The following is an 18207-nucleotide window of genomic DNA, read 5'->3' on the forward strand; positions in this document are numbered from 1 at the left end:
TAAAGGTGTTCACCACCATCTTCAGTTTAATGTTGCTTTTCTGAAAGTTGTCTACTCTCTTAGTTATCCTGATATTCGGGTTTTCCTTATCTTCTGATTTTATGATTTGCAGAATTCACTAGGAATTCATTCATCTTAAAGTTTGAATGCTATTTAATTGTATAGGTATTTAATTCCATAAAGTCTGTACTTGCTTAAATACATTATAATTATAAAAATAATTTCACATTGAAATTTTTTTAATAGATAGATGATTATGAAGAAGAACCAATGTTAAAACCTGGATGTAAAGAATATTTTTGGTTGCTATGCAAATTAGTGGACAACATACATATAAAGGATGCTAGTCAGGTATGTTCAGAAAATTACCTATTAAATTGTTAATAGATTCCAAGTTGTGCACATGATTGTTCATGGTTTTACTCATCCTTTCAGTTGAGGGCCTGTTTATTAATGTATAAGTAGTGGGTACTGTCCTAACTTTGCTGCTATGTTAATACTCTTCTGTTCAATTCTAGGTCCTTATTTTTTCCTTGACTTTAACTGTTAAAGTATATCTTCATTTATAAGCATCTATAAGCACTCTTAACCAATCTAAGATATGTAAAAGTGAAATATATATTGTAAACACCTCCTTTTCTAAATTATACATGCCAGCATTAATGCAGTGCTCATAGAAGCCAGGAGCGGGCATCTTATTCCCTGGAGCCCCTTGTGAGACAGCTATCCTTTGTGTTAGATACTTATATTATAGATTCAAAGCAGCAGTAAAATTACAGTTACAAAGTAACAACTAAATAATTATACCATTGGTGTCACCACAAAATGAAGAACTGTATTAAAGGGTGGCAGCTCTAGGAAGGCTGAGAACCACTCCAGAGCCTAGAGCTTTAGTAATAGGTATTGGTGTACTTCTGTATTATGGGTCCTGAAAACCAAACTTGGGTCCTCTGGAAGAACAGCATGTTCTCTTCACCCTGGAGCCATTTCTCCAGCCCTGAAATTTGTATTTTTAAGTTGTATATGTGTTTAGAGTCTTGATGCATAAAATAGAAAAGTTTATGTAAATATGGGAAGATTAAAAAATTAGTCAAAAATAAAAAGTTTCAATTGAAATTTATTTTTCAAATTATTTTAAGATAAGAAACTAAAGTAACATTTCCTTTCAAAATATGTAAGTGCTGCCTGGCGGTGGTGGCCGACGCCTTTAGTCCCAGCACTCGGGAGGCAGAGGCAGGCGAGTCTCTGTGAGTTCGAGGCCAGGCTGGACCGATAGCCTCCAAAACAATACAGACAAACCCTGCCTTGTAAAAACCAAAAAAAAAAAAAAAAAAAAAGTAAGTGCTGGCATTAAATGTGGATTCCACAGTATCTAGCTACAAATAAATATTTAAGACAAATAAATATAATATTAAAGATAGCCTGTAAGTGGTAATACTCTCCCATTTTTAGTTTTACAAGTAACTCAGCCCAGTCTTTTTATTTGAGAAGTGATTATAAAATTAATATTGAACAAGTGTTAACTTTCTTAATTGCTACTTTTAAAATACTGATACCAGATAAACAATTTTCTTTCAAATCTGGCATTACCTACTTCCTTATGTTAATGAACAAGTTTTAATTCCAAAGTAATTTTCCCTCTTAGAGCTATTGTTTCTTTGAGAGCTGTCTTAAATTCTAAGTTCAATTTATACAATCTGTTTTTATTTTGTTTCTTCAGTTATAAAATTAAAACTGACAAATTAACTGCAATTTTTAGTTTTTTATTAAAGCTTTGATCAAAGATGATTACCATAGAAACCAACATTAGGACTGGGACCAATATACTGTGGTATTGTATATCACTAGTCCATGTCTAAATGACATCTTGAAAAATATAGCTTAAAAAAATAAAAGCATTACTGTCTTCTCAGTTGTTTACTGGTCTACCATAATTTAATGCTGTGGCTACCATAATCTATCATCATTAATTATTTTTTTTTAATAACAGGGTTTCTCTGTGTAACTATGGCTGTCATGGAGCTTGCTCTGTAGACCAGACTGACATTGAACTCACAGAGATCTGCCTGCCTCTGCCTCTGCCTCTGCCTCCTGAGTGCTGAGGCTAAAGGTGTTATTATCATAATTTCTTTTTGATGGGACTGTTGTTAGTGCCGCATTTAAAACTATTGTTTTTTCTTTAAATTGGTATCATGTAGATAAATAGGTAGAGTTTATAAATTAATTAGCAAAAAGCAACTTTTATTACATAAGGAAATCATTTGTTTTTCTAATCTCTTTAACACCAAAAATAAAAATCTGTCTTTTTTTTTTTTTTTTTTTTTTTTTTGTCTTAAGACAACACTCCTCGATTTAGATGCTTTGGCAAGACATTTGGCCGACTGTATTCGCAGGTAAAATCTGATGCGGAATTAGCAATTACATTATTGAGCAAAGATGGATATCTTTATTTTATCTTTGCTTGTGTTCTTTTTATTAATAGTAGGGAGATCCTTGATCACCTAGATGGTAATATAGAAGATGATGGGCTTTCGGGACTTCTAAGGCTTGCAACAAGTGTTATTAAACACAAGCCACCCTTCAAGTTTTCAAGAGAAGGACAGGTATATTTTAAAATATGTGTATGAAATACAATTGAAGCTTCTTTTTACATTGTGTGTTTTGTTGTTTTGTAAAGATATATATATATATTCAAACAGAAATTGCTAGAACTTGATGAAATCTGAATTAACATCGAAAATAGGAAGATTAGACTATATATTTAGAATGTAAATTTTTTAAATTCCTGTTACTTAACTTTAATGTTTCCTATGTAAATTTTTTCACATTTTCTCTTGCACACTAATATCCTTACATAGTAGAACCAGTTAGTGATAATCATTTTGTCTGTGATGGTTACACACAGACACACACACACACACACCCTTTCATATTTGAAAGGCCTGCTAGAAATGTGTATTGAATATTTGCAATTTCTAATCACTATGCTGATGGATGTCTAGCTGCTCTCAATGTTTGTATTTTTCCTTCACTCTTGTCATTGCAGTGAGGAAATTAGTTCTTTGAGAGCTGTTAACTTGAGGTTACTTTTTGTGTTATTATAACAATAAGCATAAGAATTTCGTGACTTGTTAGATAAATACACACTATCCACTAAAGTTCACTTTTCTTTCTTTTTTAATTTATTTTTATTTTATATACATTCATGTTTTGCCTTCAAGTATGTATGAGGGAATCAGATCCATTGGAACTGGAGTCACAGAAGCTCTGAGCTGTCATGTGGGTGCTGGGAATTGCATCTGAGTCCTTTTAAAGAACAGCCAGTGCTTTTAGCTGTGGAGCCAACTCTCCAGCCCCCTGAAGTTCATTTTTCTTAGACTCTTATATTTCATCTACAGTATAACAAAACCTACCATCCCTTTAAAATAAAGTGATTTGTTCACTTTTTATTTGATGTATATAGCATTTATGAAATAATGCTGTATCATATCTTAATACCAATTTTCAGTTGATTCTTTTTATGTGTCCAACAGGGACTTGAGTCATAAACCAGCACATCCCACACTCTTTTAGACCCTCCCCCTTCCCCCCCAGAAGCCACCATGTGTGCTATTTTCTGTATTGGCTCTCCTAATATACATTGATTGATATCAACAGTTGCTGTGCTGTGTACTGTTTTCTCAAGACCCTTTCTCCCGCTAGTACACTTAGTGACAATAGTTAGATGCATAGACTTGTGGAAATAGAAACATACTAATCTGTTTTTTTTTTTTTTGTAACATTGTACAGAAAAACTGCAAAAGAAAACAAGTTGGCTATCTAGTATAGGAAAGTTCTTGTGTATGTTGACTTTTTTCTGTTATTTTGTTTGTTTTTTTTGACAAGCTGGTCTTGAACTTTATTTGGAGTTAGCTTGCCTGAAGCTTGCCTGGCCTTGAATTGCTGATCGTCTTTGTCTTCCAAGTGTTGGGGCTGTAGATAGTCATTTGCATTTTGTATATGTATTTCTGTGAATATGCGTGAGAACACTCATGCCCTGCATATGTGAGATTGTCTTAGGACAACTTTTGGGAGTTAGTTTCAGGGATAAAAGATCAGGCTTGGCAGCAAGTGCTTTTATTCTCTGAGCAAGCTTGTAGGCCCTTTAGATGTAGATTCTAAAAAAAGTTTGCATAATATTTATAGTTAGAAGAGTTATGTTTTGATAATTTTTTGCTTTGAAACATCTGAAGTTATCCAGACTGACTTTGAACACTGGCTTACTCTATGTAGCCAATGATGGATTTTAAACTCCTGATCCTCCTGCCTCTACCTGCTAAGTGCTGGCAGTATTAGCATGAACTACCATGGTTTTTCAGATTATTTTCTGTATTACATTGTGGTTTACTACCAACAATTATTTTTAATGTTGAGACAGGGTGTGGTGTCACAGACATTTAATTCCAGTCTCGGAGTAGAGACAGGTGGATCTCTGCAAGTTCGAGATCAGTCTGCTTTACATAGTGAATTCCGGGACAGCCAGGGCTAGAGAGACCTGTCTCCCAAAACCAAAACCAAAAGAAACAATTCTCTCAGGTAGCAGATTGAGTGAGTTCTTGTCTTTCTGATGGGCTCAGAATACTGAAAATAAAAATGTTCACTTAAGCGTTTACTGTTCTAGTCAGTGTTTCTGGTTAAATACTTTCAACACAGACTTTATTTTTACTGTTTCAAAATCTATAGCAGTGGAGCTCATTTTCTTTTTATATAAGTTGATTGGCAGTGGCAGTTTGTTGTAAAGTTAGTTACCAGCCAATTCAGAGTTGCTGTTAAAATGTTTGTTTGCCAATGCAGGTTAAACACGTTGCTCTGTGTCTCCATGGATGTAGTCTCACTTCTGAACCCTAACAGAGATAAAATTATGTCATCTGTACAAACTGCATATTTATTAGCCAATCTTGTTTTTTCTTTGCAAATTAGAAAGTATTTTTACATTCTTTGAAAATAATAAAAAGATAGAAAAGGAAAACATAATGGTAAAAATATTTAAAATTTTTTGGCTTTTGTTGTTGTATTTTTTTTTTCCTTTCTGTGAGTGAGTTCCCAGTACCACCCCAGGTTGACTGACTTCTTAGGACTCAGCAGAGCTAAACAGTGGGCTCATGGCTAGATTTTGTTATAATGGAATTGAACATAATTAATTCTCCCTGTGGTTACTGTGGCATAGCTTTTATCCTACATTTCCAGTTACTGAAATTCAAGATTTCTAAAAGTAAAACAGATGTTTAGCGTAAATTACATGTAGTCAGGTACAGTGAACCACTTCTGTCACTTAAGAAACATCTGATGTTGTGAGTCAAGTTTTCAAACTTCAACCAAAGGCCAGTCTTATTAAAAAATAATATTTGAATCTTCATATATTGCAGTCTTCCTGCTCCGTACCCTTGAGGATTATATGTTTGGGATGTGTAAGAGATAACTTGGTAAAAGAGCAAAGGGACAATAATCGGAAAAGATGAAGTGGAAATGAGGTTTCTTTCCTAGTTGAGGGGCCCTCAGCAGTTGGTGGCCTTTCCACCCCAGCAGCACTGTTGGATTCAGTGGGCTATTTAAAAAAAGAAGCGAGAAAGAGCATGAAGTTGGGAAGGGCACACACTGCAAGATGAAAAACATTAGTCATGGTGGAGAGGGAAGTAACCATAATATATTTATTCTCAGAATACATTTACAATTTTTTAGAAGAATGAGTAGAAAATGTAATCTGGATGGTTCATCTTTGAGAAGCCTATACCCATGCTTTAGGATATGCCTTAACTTTCTTCCAAGCACCTCTTTTACTATTTGTGCTAAGCCTGTATTAAAATGTGCTTAAATCTTCAACTCTGCTTCATAGCTGAAAGTAACACATTATACATATTGAATTTAGAGGGACATCTGTTGTAAATGAATATCTGGAAACTGGTTCCATTAAAACAATTTATGTCCATCTCATGGTAAACTTAGTGTTAAAGTTTACAAAATTAAGAAGATAGTGATAAAGAGGTTTACATCTTTCAACCCAATTTTGGCATCTACCACAGTTTTGATAGTTAGTGGGGTTTTAATGTTTCTGACTTTTGTGTGGAAATTTTGAGGAGTGGCCGTCCCTCAGGTTGAGTGAGGTATTGCTGTTCTTGCTGTTAACCAGACGGAGAAGCACCTTTAGGACTTGGCAAGTACGGAATACCAAGGTCTGATAGAATCTCTTGGTAATTTACAAATGAAAATAATAATAGTGTGCCCTTTCCATTCAATTTTCTACAAGAAAAGTAATATTGGTAATATTTACAGATGATGATGTATAATACTGCTATGAACTTTTAATTAATATTGTAGTAAATTATAGTTCATTATCCACTTTATTTTGTGTGTTAGTATATTTGGAATATAATTGATATCCAAGTTTAAATAACACCTGCTTTCTTCTTTCCTCCCAGGAGTTTTTAAGAGATATCTTCAATCTTCTGTTTTTGTTGCCCAGTCTAAAGGACCGGCGGCAGCCAAAGTGCAAATCGCACTCTTCAAGGGCTGCTGCATATGATTTGTTGGTAGAGATGGTAAAAGGGTCTGTTGAGAACTACAGACTGATACACAACTGGGTCATGGCCCAGCACATGCAGTGTAAGCATTCTCCTTTTTGTTGCTTCTCTATAGATTCAAACCCAGAAATGAATAGTCCAAAGACGTTGTTTAAAGAATCCGCTTTCACACACTTTGTTGCACACAGTGTCGATAGACTATTCAGCATTTTTAATAGAATGATGCAGAAAAATTTAGATACTTTAAATATTTGTAATACCAAGTAAAATAAAGCATTGACTGTTAATTGAATTTGTACAATTAATTAGCTTTAAAGTATGTTTTTGCATAATTAATTTTTAATTATAATACTCTACGTGTTAATCAAGATATGTTTAAGTTTCTTTGGGGTATCTTCTCCCTCTTTTATCAGCAGCCCATGCACCTTATAAATGGGACTACTGGCCTCATGAGGATGTGCGTGCAGAGTGCCGATTTGTTGGCTTGACTAACCTTGGAGCTACATGTTATTTGGCTTCCACTATTCAGCAGCTTTATATGATACCTGAGGCAAGGCAAGCTGTCTTCACTGCTAAGGTTAGAGCTTCAGAATATAAACAATAATTATTCATAACTCTTAGTTTAATGTAATATATTGCTTAATAGCAAGAACATGAAAAATTTATGTCATGGCTATTTTAGTATATTTTAATTTTATTTACACTTACTTGAAGATTCATTATGTGGAATCATTTATTTCTCAGAGTACAATATAGTTTGTGGAGTTTATATGCTCAATATGCACAGTTAATATAATTCAGTAAAAATAAATACAGATTTTAAACACATCAAAATAAGTAAACATTCAAACAAACAGTAATAATCAGATATTGAGTTGTTTCCTTTATTCCTAGCCCAAAATAAATGAGTATGTGAATCTACTTTGAGTAACATGTGCTCTGTGGTTCATGTTTTTACATTTGTTTTATACTTTCTTGATGAATGGCCTTTATGCTTTTTTTTTTAATTCTATAATGTGGTATAGACATTGTTTGAATCCTTTAATCTGTTTTAGTTAGTCTTCAAGTTAATCCAATTTATATGATACATTAGTTTTTCACTTAGTTATATTGGATTAAAAATGTAGTGTCTATATTGATTATCGATAGCTAAAAAAAAGGTCCATCGTGGATTTGTTTAATTTATAGACACTCTTGTAAGTAAATTGAGTAGACACTTATATGTTGTTTTGTAAAAGCAGTAGGTACCAAAGAATTGTTTTTTCTCTCTCTGTTTTTTTTTTTTTTTGGTTTTTCGATACAGGGTTTCTCTGTATTATCTTGGAGGCTGTCCTGTAACTTGCTTTGGTAGACCAGGCTGCCCTCGAACTCACAGAGATCCATCTACCTCTAGAATTGTGTTTTCAGTGGTGCCCCCCCCCCCCCACCAGGATATTGACTTGATTATAACTTCTGGTGCTCTTTGCTCTTATTACTGAACACTCTAAACTTTTAGCATTGTCCTTAATTAGCATCAACAGAAAGAACACTAGATGTGCTTATTTTGAGTAAATCTTTTAAGTAACATTTTCAGCATATGTGTATAACACACACAAAATTATAAATTAAAAAAATAAGTAAAACAATTAGGTTGTAAGTATAGCCATATTTCTCAGTCATGGGTTGTAGTGTTTTGATGTTTGTAGATTGTTTATATAATCATGAACAAATTCCTCTATAGTGTTGATGTATACTCTTCCAGAAAAAGTAAAGATATGATTAATTGATACAAAATGCAATTTGTAATATATGGGTTAATTTCTATAAGGGAATTATTACATGCATGTAGTACTTTTTATGTTATAGAAAGCAATTTAAAAAAAATGATCTCTCTCCAGTTTCCCATAAGTGGCCATCACTGTATTTACTGTAATGGGATAATTTTTCTAAGACACAGTGGTAATGAAAGAGTGGAACAGGAGGTGTTTTCCTGCATTCAGCAGCGAGGGTAGAGAGGGTATTATTCAGCACCTTTAGGTCTACTAGGATGTCCAACATGCCACCAGTACTGTTCTGACCAAGTTTCTTCTTGACTTCCAGTATTCAGAAGATATGAAGCACAAAACCACTCTTTTGGAGCTTCAGAAAATGTTTACATATTTAATGGTATGTTTAAAAATGTGGAGAAAAACTAATTAGATTATTTTTGAACAAAAAAACTAAGACAATGACCATGAAGATTGTAGTGTTTTTGTTAAGACTTACTGTTTTCATATTGATTTGTCTTTAGTTATTTCTCTTCTTTGTTATAAAGACTTTAACAATCACAACTGAATTACCTATGTCCTTCATTTCTAATCTTTTTTTCTGTCGCTGGTTGTCTTGGTTAGGGTTTCTATTGTTGTGAAAGAATTTATGTGACTTCCACATTGTAAACCATTGCTGAAGGAAGTCAGGATTCACCAGAGCAGAACTTAAGGCAGGAGCTGATACAGAGGCCATAGAGGAGCTGCTTACTGGCTTGTTTGTTCAGCATGCTTTCTTATAGAACACGTGACTGAGATGGCCCTACCCATAATGGGCTGGACCCTCCCCCACCAATAAATAATTTAGAAGATGCCCTACAGGTTTGCCTACAGCCTGATCCTCTCCTCCCTCCTCCACTGAGGCAGGGTTTCCCTGGCTTGTCTGTAGACCAGGCTGGCCTTGAACTCAGAGATCCACATGCCTCTGTCTCATGAGTCCTGGGATTAAAGATGTGTACCGCTACCACCCAGCTGGTTTATCTCCTTTATTTGGGCTTTCTAACTGACTTCTCTTTTTTTCCTTTAAGTCTTATCATCATAGTGAAATAAATTGTTTTAAAGAAAGATCTTGAACTGATGGCTCACAACTTTAATCACTGCACTTGGGAGGCAGAGGCAGGCCTGGTCTAGAGTTTCAAGACAGCCAGGGTTATACAGAGAAACCCTGCCTCAAAAAAACAAAGATCTTTTTTATGTCTGTACCTCACTTAAAACCATTTGATTCTTCTTAGGAGGTTGTTGCATTTGGTTCTTAGCAGTAACATAATCAGTAAGTCCAAAAGTTGCTTTATGAATCCAGCTCCGGCCTCCTTGGACAAGCACACAGACATAAAGTGTAAAATAGAATTTTTTTGTTGTTGTTTTTGATTTTTGAGAACTCTGTGGTTTTGGAGGTGGTCCTGGAACTCGCTTTGTAGACCAGTCTGGCCTTGAACTCACAGAGATCCACCTGCCTTTTCCTCCTGAGTGCTGGGATTAAAGACTAGAAATTTTTTTATTTTTTTATTTTTTTTGCGGGAGGTGCAAGGCAGGGTTTCTGTATGTAACAGCCCTTGCTGTCCTCGAATGTAGACCAGGCTGGCTTTGAACTCATAGGAATCTACCTCTTGCCGTGACCACCCAGCCAGCATTTTTCTTTTCTTTTTTTTTTTTTCTTTATATCTTTCCTCCCCCCCCCCCCCCGTTATAATTAAGTTACATTTCTCCCTTCACTTACCTCCCTCTAAGCTTTCCCATATATCCCTCTGTGTCCTCTTTCAAATACATAGCCTTTTATCCCACCAGTTGTTTTCATATGCATGTGTGTGCGAGCGCGTATGTATATATTTCCCTTAACAAACCTATCTAGTACATATAATTCTTCTTTATAGGCAGTTTTTGTGTTTATGGTCTTATTCATGGTTAGCTTCACTTCTTGAAAACATTAAGCCCTTTGAAGCTTATCGCCCAGTTGCTTTCCACCCTGTTGGTTTTAATTTCATCCTCCTGCCTTTACCACTCTTCCTTAGGACTCTTCTCCATTTTCTTTCTGTTGTCTAATCACCTAGAGTCTTTGTATTCAACAAAATATTTTGAAGTCTCCATGCTTCTCTTCTTGCTCTGATATTAAAGTTTTGCCTGTGACAATATTCAGGACAGATAATGTCATGTAAATTCCTGTGTTCTAAGACTGAATAAGTGTGTTTTTTCTTTTCCTTGCTGTTTTTTTTTTTTTTTGAACAAGATTAGAAAATAAACTAGTTTGATGCTGATTTTTTTTTGTTTGTTTGTTTTTGTTTTTCGAGACAGGGTTTCTCTGTAGCTTTGGAGCCTGTCCTGGAACTCGCTTTGTAGACCAGGCTGGCCTCGAACTCATAGAGATCCGCCTGCCTCTGCCTCCCGAGTGCTGGGATTAAAGGCGTGCGCCACCAACACCCGGCTGATGCTGATTTTTAATATCATCTCGTTTTGGGGACAAGGGTATTACTGTATAGGTAGGTAGGTAAGCCCTGTACTTAAAATCCTGTCCCAGCTTTATGAATGCCTTGGTTTTTAAGTTTTTCTTTTAAGAGAGATGGGACATATTTCAAATGGCAAAATCAGAAATTGCTGTTTAAACTACTCCTTTGCCCCCCCCCAGAGTGTCTCTGTGTAGCCTAGTTGTCCCTGAACTCACTCAACAGACCAGACTGACCTCAAACTCAAGAAATACTCCTAATCTGCCTAGTCCTCCAGAGTGCTGGGATTAAATGCATGTGACATCACACTCAGCCTTTTTGTTTGTTTGTTTTTGTTTTGTTTTGTTTTTCGAGGCTGTCCTGGATTTTGCTCTGTAGATCAGCCTGCCTCTGCCTCCCGAGTGCTGGGATTAAAGGCGTGCGCCTGGCTATAAGGTAAACTTTTTTGATTTCAACACTAGAACCATTAAACTGCAAATGCAATTCAATTCTCTTTTCTCTTGTAGGAGAGTGAGTGCAAGGCATATAACCCTAGACCTTTTTGTAAAACATATACCATGGACAAGCAGCCTCTTAATACTGGGGAACAGAAAGATATGACAGAGTTTTTTACCGATCTGATTACTAAAGTTGAAGAGATGTCTCCAGAACTGGTTAGTACCAGAATACTGAAAAATTTGTTTTAAATTAATACAAATTTGAAGTTTAATCCCTGACTTTTATTTGTTTTATATTAAAGAAAAATACTGTCAAAAGTCTATTTGGAGGTGTGATTACAAACAATGTTGTGTCCTTGGTAAGTATATCTCTTTGCTGTTGTTTTATAAGGGTTTTTTTAAAAAGCTTATAATAAATTGCTAATTTTTGTTTGTTGATTGATCTAGGATTGTGAACATGTTAGTCAGACGGCTGAAGAGTTTTATACTGTGAGGTGCCAGGTGGCAGATATGAAGAATATTTATGTGAGTGATATTGGACATGACTTGTGATTGTTTTATGACTAATCTGTGTGTACATCTATACAACAAATTCATTGTCTTGAGAATAACTGTTTTCATATATTTTGTTTCATGTTTTGCTATTTAAATAAGTATTGACGATGGACCAAAAAACTGGTTATTTCTCAGTCAAAACGCAAATAGCTTTTAAAAGTTCATATGAGGGAAAAAAATTAGTTTGGATTTTCTTTTTGTAGTTTCTTTCTGCATTCCGACCAAATTGCATGCTCTAAATTATGTCAACTTCCCAATGTGTGTTTATACACAGGAATCTCTTGATGAAGTTACTATTAAAGACACCTTAGAAGGGGACAACATGTACACTTGTTCTCATTGTGGAAAGAAAGTCAGAGCTGAAAAAAGGTAATGCTTTTTGAAATGTAATTTTTGTTATTTTGATATAAACCACCCAGTGGGCTAAGGAGAATGCAGTGTTGCCCTTTCGTGACTGTGTAAATGTGATGTAGCTAATGTGATTGAGCAGTACATTATAATGACTCAGGGATAATAGCTGTTTGGAGCTCAATGTCACTCAGTAGCTTGTGTTGTTCAGTGAGCTTTATGTAGCATATACAATAGGGTTGAAAGTAAGACTCTTCAGACTTGCCAGAAATCTGTTCTTTCTAAGAATAGACACGAAAAACAAGAAGAGTGATCATTTTTGTCTTTCTGCACAGACTCACATGTCTAGTTTTAGTGACTGGTTCCTAAAGAATAATAGCTAATTTTATATAGTATTTTTTATTTACATGATTAAATCCAGTTAATACAACATCATGTTGTAGTAAAATACTATTGTTGTCATTGTGTCGTTCCCCCCCATGTGTGGTCCATGGTCCGTTTGGTGTTCCCCCCTTTTTTTTTGAGACATGGTGTCTCTATGTAGCCTTGGGATTAAAGGTGTGTACCACCACTGGCTATAAAATACTATCACTATTATTAATATCAAAATTACTTCCTATTCAACCATTGGAGATATGGAATAACAGAAAGATCAAAGTTAATTTCGGATTGTGAGATTCTGTTGTCTAAGACAGCACATGCAGGTGGACAGTATAGTCCAGGTAGGCTGGCCTCTCTCGACTGGAAATGCTGTGTAAACAGTTGACTTTTGATTGGATCTTGGAAAGAGATCTGAGAGGAAGCTAGTCTTGGGAATTAGTTAAGATTTCAGTTTAAGAGTACAAATTATTTAAAGTACTTTGAAAGTGGTTTTCTGCTTGGATTATAAACATGAGCAATGAAAATTGTTGCATTTATCTTAAATACCTTTTCTTGAGTTATAGTTCTCTACAGAGTTTCCTTGAAAATAATACTGTCCTCAAAATTTAAAAAAGGGGGACTGCTATTTGGGACTAGAGAGATGACTTAGTGAAAAGTTCATAATACTCTTGCCAAGGATTTTTGTTTACTCCCCGTTACCCATGTTGGCGCCCCAAGACCATCTGTAACTCTAGTTCCAGGTGAGCTTTTGAGGGCACTTACATTTGTGCACGTGCAACTCATCCCCGCCCCGGCTCCCCCCCCCCCTCGGACAAACACATATACAAGCAAACAATTAAAAATAGCAAAACTAGGGGCTGGAGAGATGGCTCAGTAGATAAGAGCACTTGGTGTTCTTCTAGAGGACCTGAGTTCAGTTCCTAGCACCCACATCCTATGGCTTTCAAACTGCTTGTATATAACTCCAGCTTTGTGTGCTGGGTGTAGTAGGATGCATTCCTTTAATCCCAGCACTTGAGAGACAGGGGCAAGTGGATCTCTGTGAGTTCGAGGCCAGCCTTGTCTACAGAGTGAAGTTCTAGGATAGGAAGAGCTATATATAGCAAGACTCTATCTTTAAAAATCCAAAACCAAAAACATAACCTAGTCCCCTTTTTGTTTTTGTTTTTGTTTTTTTCGAGACAGAGTTTTCTCTGTATTGATTTGGAGGCTGTCCTGGAACTCGCTGTATAGACTTGGCTGGCCTCGAACTCAGAGATCCCCCTGCCTCTGCCTCCTGAGTGCTGGGATTAAAGGCATGCGCCACCAACGCCCAGCTATGCTCGGCTTTTTTTTTTTTTTTTTTTTTTTTTTTTGGTTCAACTTCAGGTTACCTAGTGCCCTTCTGTCCCCATGGATACTACCATGTGTGGCTTGCATATATACAGACACACTGAAATACATAAAAATAAATCTTTAAAAAAATAATCTTTTAAAAAAACTTAACTGCCCCAATTTAGGCAAAGAATTTTATAGTCTCTTTCACTTTTATGTATCTCTGATCTTTCATGATTCACATAATGTGGATGTGTATGATATATGAGCATATGTATATATACTGTGTTCAGGGATACATATAGACATGTATGCATGTGTTGTATGTAGAAATTAAAGGTCAGTGATGGGTATCTCTCTATTTTGTTTTTTGTTTATTGTTTGTTTGTTTGTTTTGAGACAGGGTTTCTCTGTGTAGTTTGGTGCCCGTCCTATTACTCGAGCTATAGTCCAGACTGGTGTTCACCACCACCGCTTAGCTTTCCATCTTGTTGTTTAAAGACAAGGCTTCTCACTGAATCTGTGACTCTGCTGATAAGTAGGCTGTTAGGCCAGCAAGTCCCAAGGACCTCTCTGTGCTTTTCTTTTTGTGCTGTGAATATAGGCACATGGTACTGTACCAGGTTTTTACATGAGTATTGGAGATCTAAACTTGAGGTCTTCATGATTAAAAGCAGGTGCTTTACCAACTGTGTGGTCTTTCTCTTTCCTTTACTATTTAAATGCTTGAAGGTGGGGAGGGGCAGTGAAATGGATCAGCTAAAAGCATATTACTGCCCAAGCCTAAAGTCCTGGGTTCAACCACTAGAACCGTCATAAAAACCCTGAATGTGGTGGTATGTGCATGTGTCATCTCAGTACTCCTAAAGTAAGATACAGGACAGCAGAGAAGAGACCCTGCACCAGCAGGTGGAAGGAAAAGTCAGACTCCTGAAAGTTGTCTCTGATCTTCACGCACACACACCCGCCCGCCCACTTAAGTTGATTATTAAATGTGCACAGATATAAATAGAACTGTGATATTTTGAAGTAAAATATTTAACAAGTTTGTTTCCCTCCCCCCACTTCTCAGGGCGTGTTTTAAGAAATTACCTCGTATTCTGAGTTTCAATACTATGAGATATACATTTAATATGGTTACAATGATGAAAGAGAAAGTGAATACACACTTTTCCTTTCCTTTACGTTTGGATATGACACCCTATACAGAAGATTTTCTAATGGGAAAGAGTGACAGGAAAGAAGGTAAGTTCATTTTTCTCCATTCTCTGTTTATTGTTGTCTCTATTAATAAGGAAATTGTATGAATGGAGAAAATGTCATTAGTGTTGATTGATTGAGAAAATGTCATTAATGTTTTTTTTTTGGTTTTTCTTTTTTTGTTTTTGTTTTGTTGTTGTTGTTGTTGTTTTTACGAGACAGGGTTTCTCTGTATTGTTTTGGAGGCGGTCGGTCCAGCCTGGCCTTGAACTCACAGAGATCCTCCTGCCTCTGCCTCCCGAGTGCTGGGATTAAAGGCGTGCGCCACCACCGCCCGGCAGTCATTATTGTTAAAGTCAATTATATGGTTCTTAAAATTAAGTCTAATCTTAGAAAGAAATGTTTTTTTATTAAAAAGTATTTTTATATGTCTGCGTGCTCTCTGCATGTATGTGTGTACCGTATACTTACAGTGCCCACAGAAGCCAGCAGAGGGCATTAGGTTCCCTGCAACTGGATTTATGGATGTTCGTGATCCATGCTTTTTTGGGATTCCAACCAAGTCTTCTTGAAAAGCAGGCTGTCTCTCCATTCCAGAAAATAAAACTTCGTTAGAGACAGTGTAATATATTTACCCACTTTGCTAACAAATATTTAGACTCTTGAAGGACCATGTTGTAGGCATTTTTTTCCTGTCACTGTTTATGCGGTCTTACATTGAAAATGAAATTGTAGTATGTTGCCACATCCAGTCAGTATTTCACAGTCCTGAGATATTAAGATTTCCATGAGAAAATACTATTTAAGCTGAGATAGTTTATTAAGCGATTGAGAAGATGGAATAAGTTCTTGAATACAAGAACAGCAAAATGATTAATTGAGATAAACCAAAGGCAGAATATTTTTGGCTTTGGGTCATATTAACAATTTTGTCCTTTGTTTATTATCTATTGTATGACCATTAGTTTTTTTGTTGTTGTTGTTTTTGTTTTTTGTTTTGGTTTTGGTTTGTTTGTTTGTTTGTTGGTTTTTTTCAAGACAGTTCTCTGTGTATGTGGCCCTATCTGACCCAGAACTCTGAAGAGCAGGCTGGCCTCAAACTCATTCTGTAGACCATGCTGTCCTCAGAGTTCTGTCTGCCTCCCAAGTGCTGGGAGGCATGTGCCGCCACTCCCCGCTGGCCATTAGATTTTTAATCAGAGAAGTTTAGAAACGGTTATTTTCATATGGATTAAAGAATGATGAAGTGTAAGTGGATGCAATTCTTGTAAACTTCAACAAACTCAGTGGCTTTGATGATAAAGTACCCACAAAGGCAGAATTAATGGACTTAATTTGCATGTGTATGTGTGTGTGTTGTGTGTGTGTGTGTGTATAATTGAATACAGGCATTTCTTTATGCCAGCATTCTATCAATATAGCCCCAGACCCTATAGTTCATAATTGGATGAATAAATGAATTATTTGATTATCCTTTGTAAGCTGTGGTAATAAAATAATGACAAAATCCCAAAGCTTTGCTTACCTTGGTCTGCTACTAGAGAGGGTATTGAGAGAGATTGGCTTTTAAATTGAACAGTAGTAAATAGGAATTTGAATTTTAAAGGCCCCACAAAGGAACACTCCCAGGAAGATTACGTCCTAAAATAATTGATAGAAAATCTTTAATTATTCTTGCTGGAGCGTTTTGATTTAAAAGGTGAAGTAGGATCTGAATTGTATTGAGTTAAGTAGCAATGACCTTTATTTCCCAAGTAGAAAATCACCAAACTATTTCAGGCTTATTGATATTTGCCTTAAGAACCACAGGGCTTTTTGGGTTTTTGTTTGTTTGGTTTTATTTTTGGTGTTGTTTTGTTTTGTTGAGTCAGGGTCTCACTCTGTAACCCTGGCTCTTGAGGCTAGCCTCAAACTCACACAGACCCGCCTGCCTCTGCCTCACAAGGACACCCAGCCCACCACATGGCCTTTTAAGGGCATGGAGAAGTTAGAAAAGGAGCTAGCTCTTGTCTCTTACATTTCTCTGTACTACCAAGTTCCTTGTTATATAATGTGTGTTATCCTGTTTAAAATTTAATAATTTAAGAAGCCAGTATCCCATCCTAACTTTAGGTAGGGGAATCCAGTTTAATGTTTAACTCCAGTGCTTGGAGTTTTAATGAATATACAGTAAGCATTTAACCTCTCAGTAGTACGAAATGAAAAATGTAAACAGTGAGTTATTGCCTATTTTTTTTCAAGAGAAGTTACTAATTGTTCAGTGATAGGAGAGGAGAATGCAGTCACAGGTCTAATGGAATATAAAGTTAGGGAATATAACTTTCATTATTAGTATTTGTGTGTTTATGAGTTGCAGTGAGTGGTTTCATAATATTTGAAAATACAGATAAAGGAATAGTCATTGTAACATGCATCCTCCTTTTTACTCCTTTTATCAAACCATTTTATAAATCATAGTGAAACTTCATCTCAGCAATGCTTCTCTGTATTTTCATGTGATGTTTTGTCGGGTACATGGAGAGAACATCAATTTGTAAACGAGTCTTTTAGGCCTTTGATGATGTGTTGAAGTCAGTGTTGCCGACATAAGCATATTAGGGTTTCTCAGCCACTGCTTTCACAGCTTGCACTGGCCATTTCTTTACTTCTCAGTTTAGGTTGTGCACTGAAGCAAATCTAGTCTGTCTTGCTCCTACATTGTGTGTGTGTGTGTGTGTGTGTGTGTGTGTGTGTGTGTGTGTGCGTGCATGCATGCGTTCGTGTGTGTGTGGTATGGTATTGGCATGTGGGTACGTTTAAGTGGGTGGACGATATTCGGTAACCTATCTTTCATTCTCGAATTTATTCCTTTGAAACAGGGTTACCTTTTGATTTTTAGATTGTTCAGATTAGAATGATGCATTTATATGTATGTTAATGTATCCTAATATGTATCAGTACAGTGCTTAGCATTAGACTAAAAGACTTAAGTCCTTTTTTTTTTCTTCTGATGGTAAAAATTAAATTAAAAAAGCCGGTAATACTATCTTAAAGGGCTAGTTAAGTTAAACATATAGTTTATGCATCATATTGGTGTTGCTTCTAATTATGCACTAATTAATTTTAATTTTTCTCAGTTAATTGTATAATATATTCCTTGTAGTTGTAGGCTATGGCCTTGCAAAGTATTTTCTTGTTTTTTTGTTTGTTTGTT

The 18207-nt window shown here is 35.8% G+C and overlaps 1 protein-coding gene across 2 annotated transcripts in view; it reads left to right on the forward strand.

The window, feature by feature from the left end:
* Usp34 (ubiquitin specific peptidase 34) overlaps positions 1-18207 on the forward strand; it is a 178529-nt gene that overhangs the window by 108722 nt on the left and 51600 nt on the right. The window contains exons 39-49 of one of the 2 annotated variants that reach the window (XM_040733172.1): positions 247-351; positions 2338-2393; positions 2483-2603; positions 6456-6639; positions 6971-7134; positions 8637-8702; positions 11286-11432; positions 11519-11575; positions 11664-11741; positions 12046-12140; positions 14887-15059. In XM_040733172.1, coding sequence (XP_040589106.1) covers positions 247-351; positions 2338-2393; positions 2483-2603; positions 6456-6639; positions 6971-7134; positions 8637-8702; positions 11286-11432; positions 11519-11575; positions 11664-11741; positions 12046-12140; positions 14887-15059 — 1246 coding nt within the window. The remainder of the gene's footprint in view (positions 1-246; positions 352-2337; positions 2394-2482; positions 2604-6455; positions 6640-6970; positions 7135-8636; positions 8703-11285; positions 11433-11518; positions 11576-11663; positions 11742-12045; positions 12141-14886; positions 15060-18207) is intronic. The other variant, XM_040733173.1, reaches the window with a different exon arrangement.

This window comes from Mesocricetus auratus, unplaced genomic scaffold, assembly GCF_017639785.1.
Source record: "Mesocricetus auratus isolate SY011 unplaced genomic scaffold, BCM_Maur_2.0 Super-Scaffold_100029, whole genome shotgun sequence".
NCBI classification, from domain to species: Eukaryota; Metazoa; Chordata; class Mammalia; order Rodentia; family Cricetidae; genus Mesocricetus; species Mesocricetus auratus.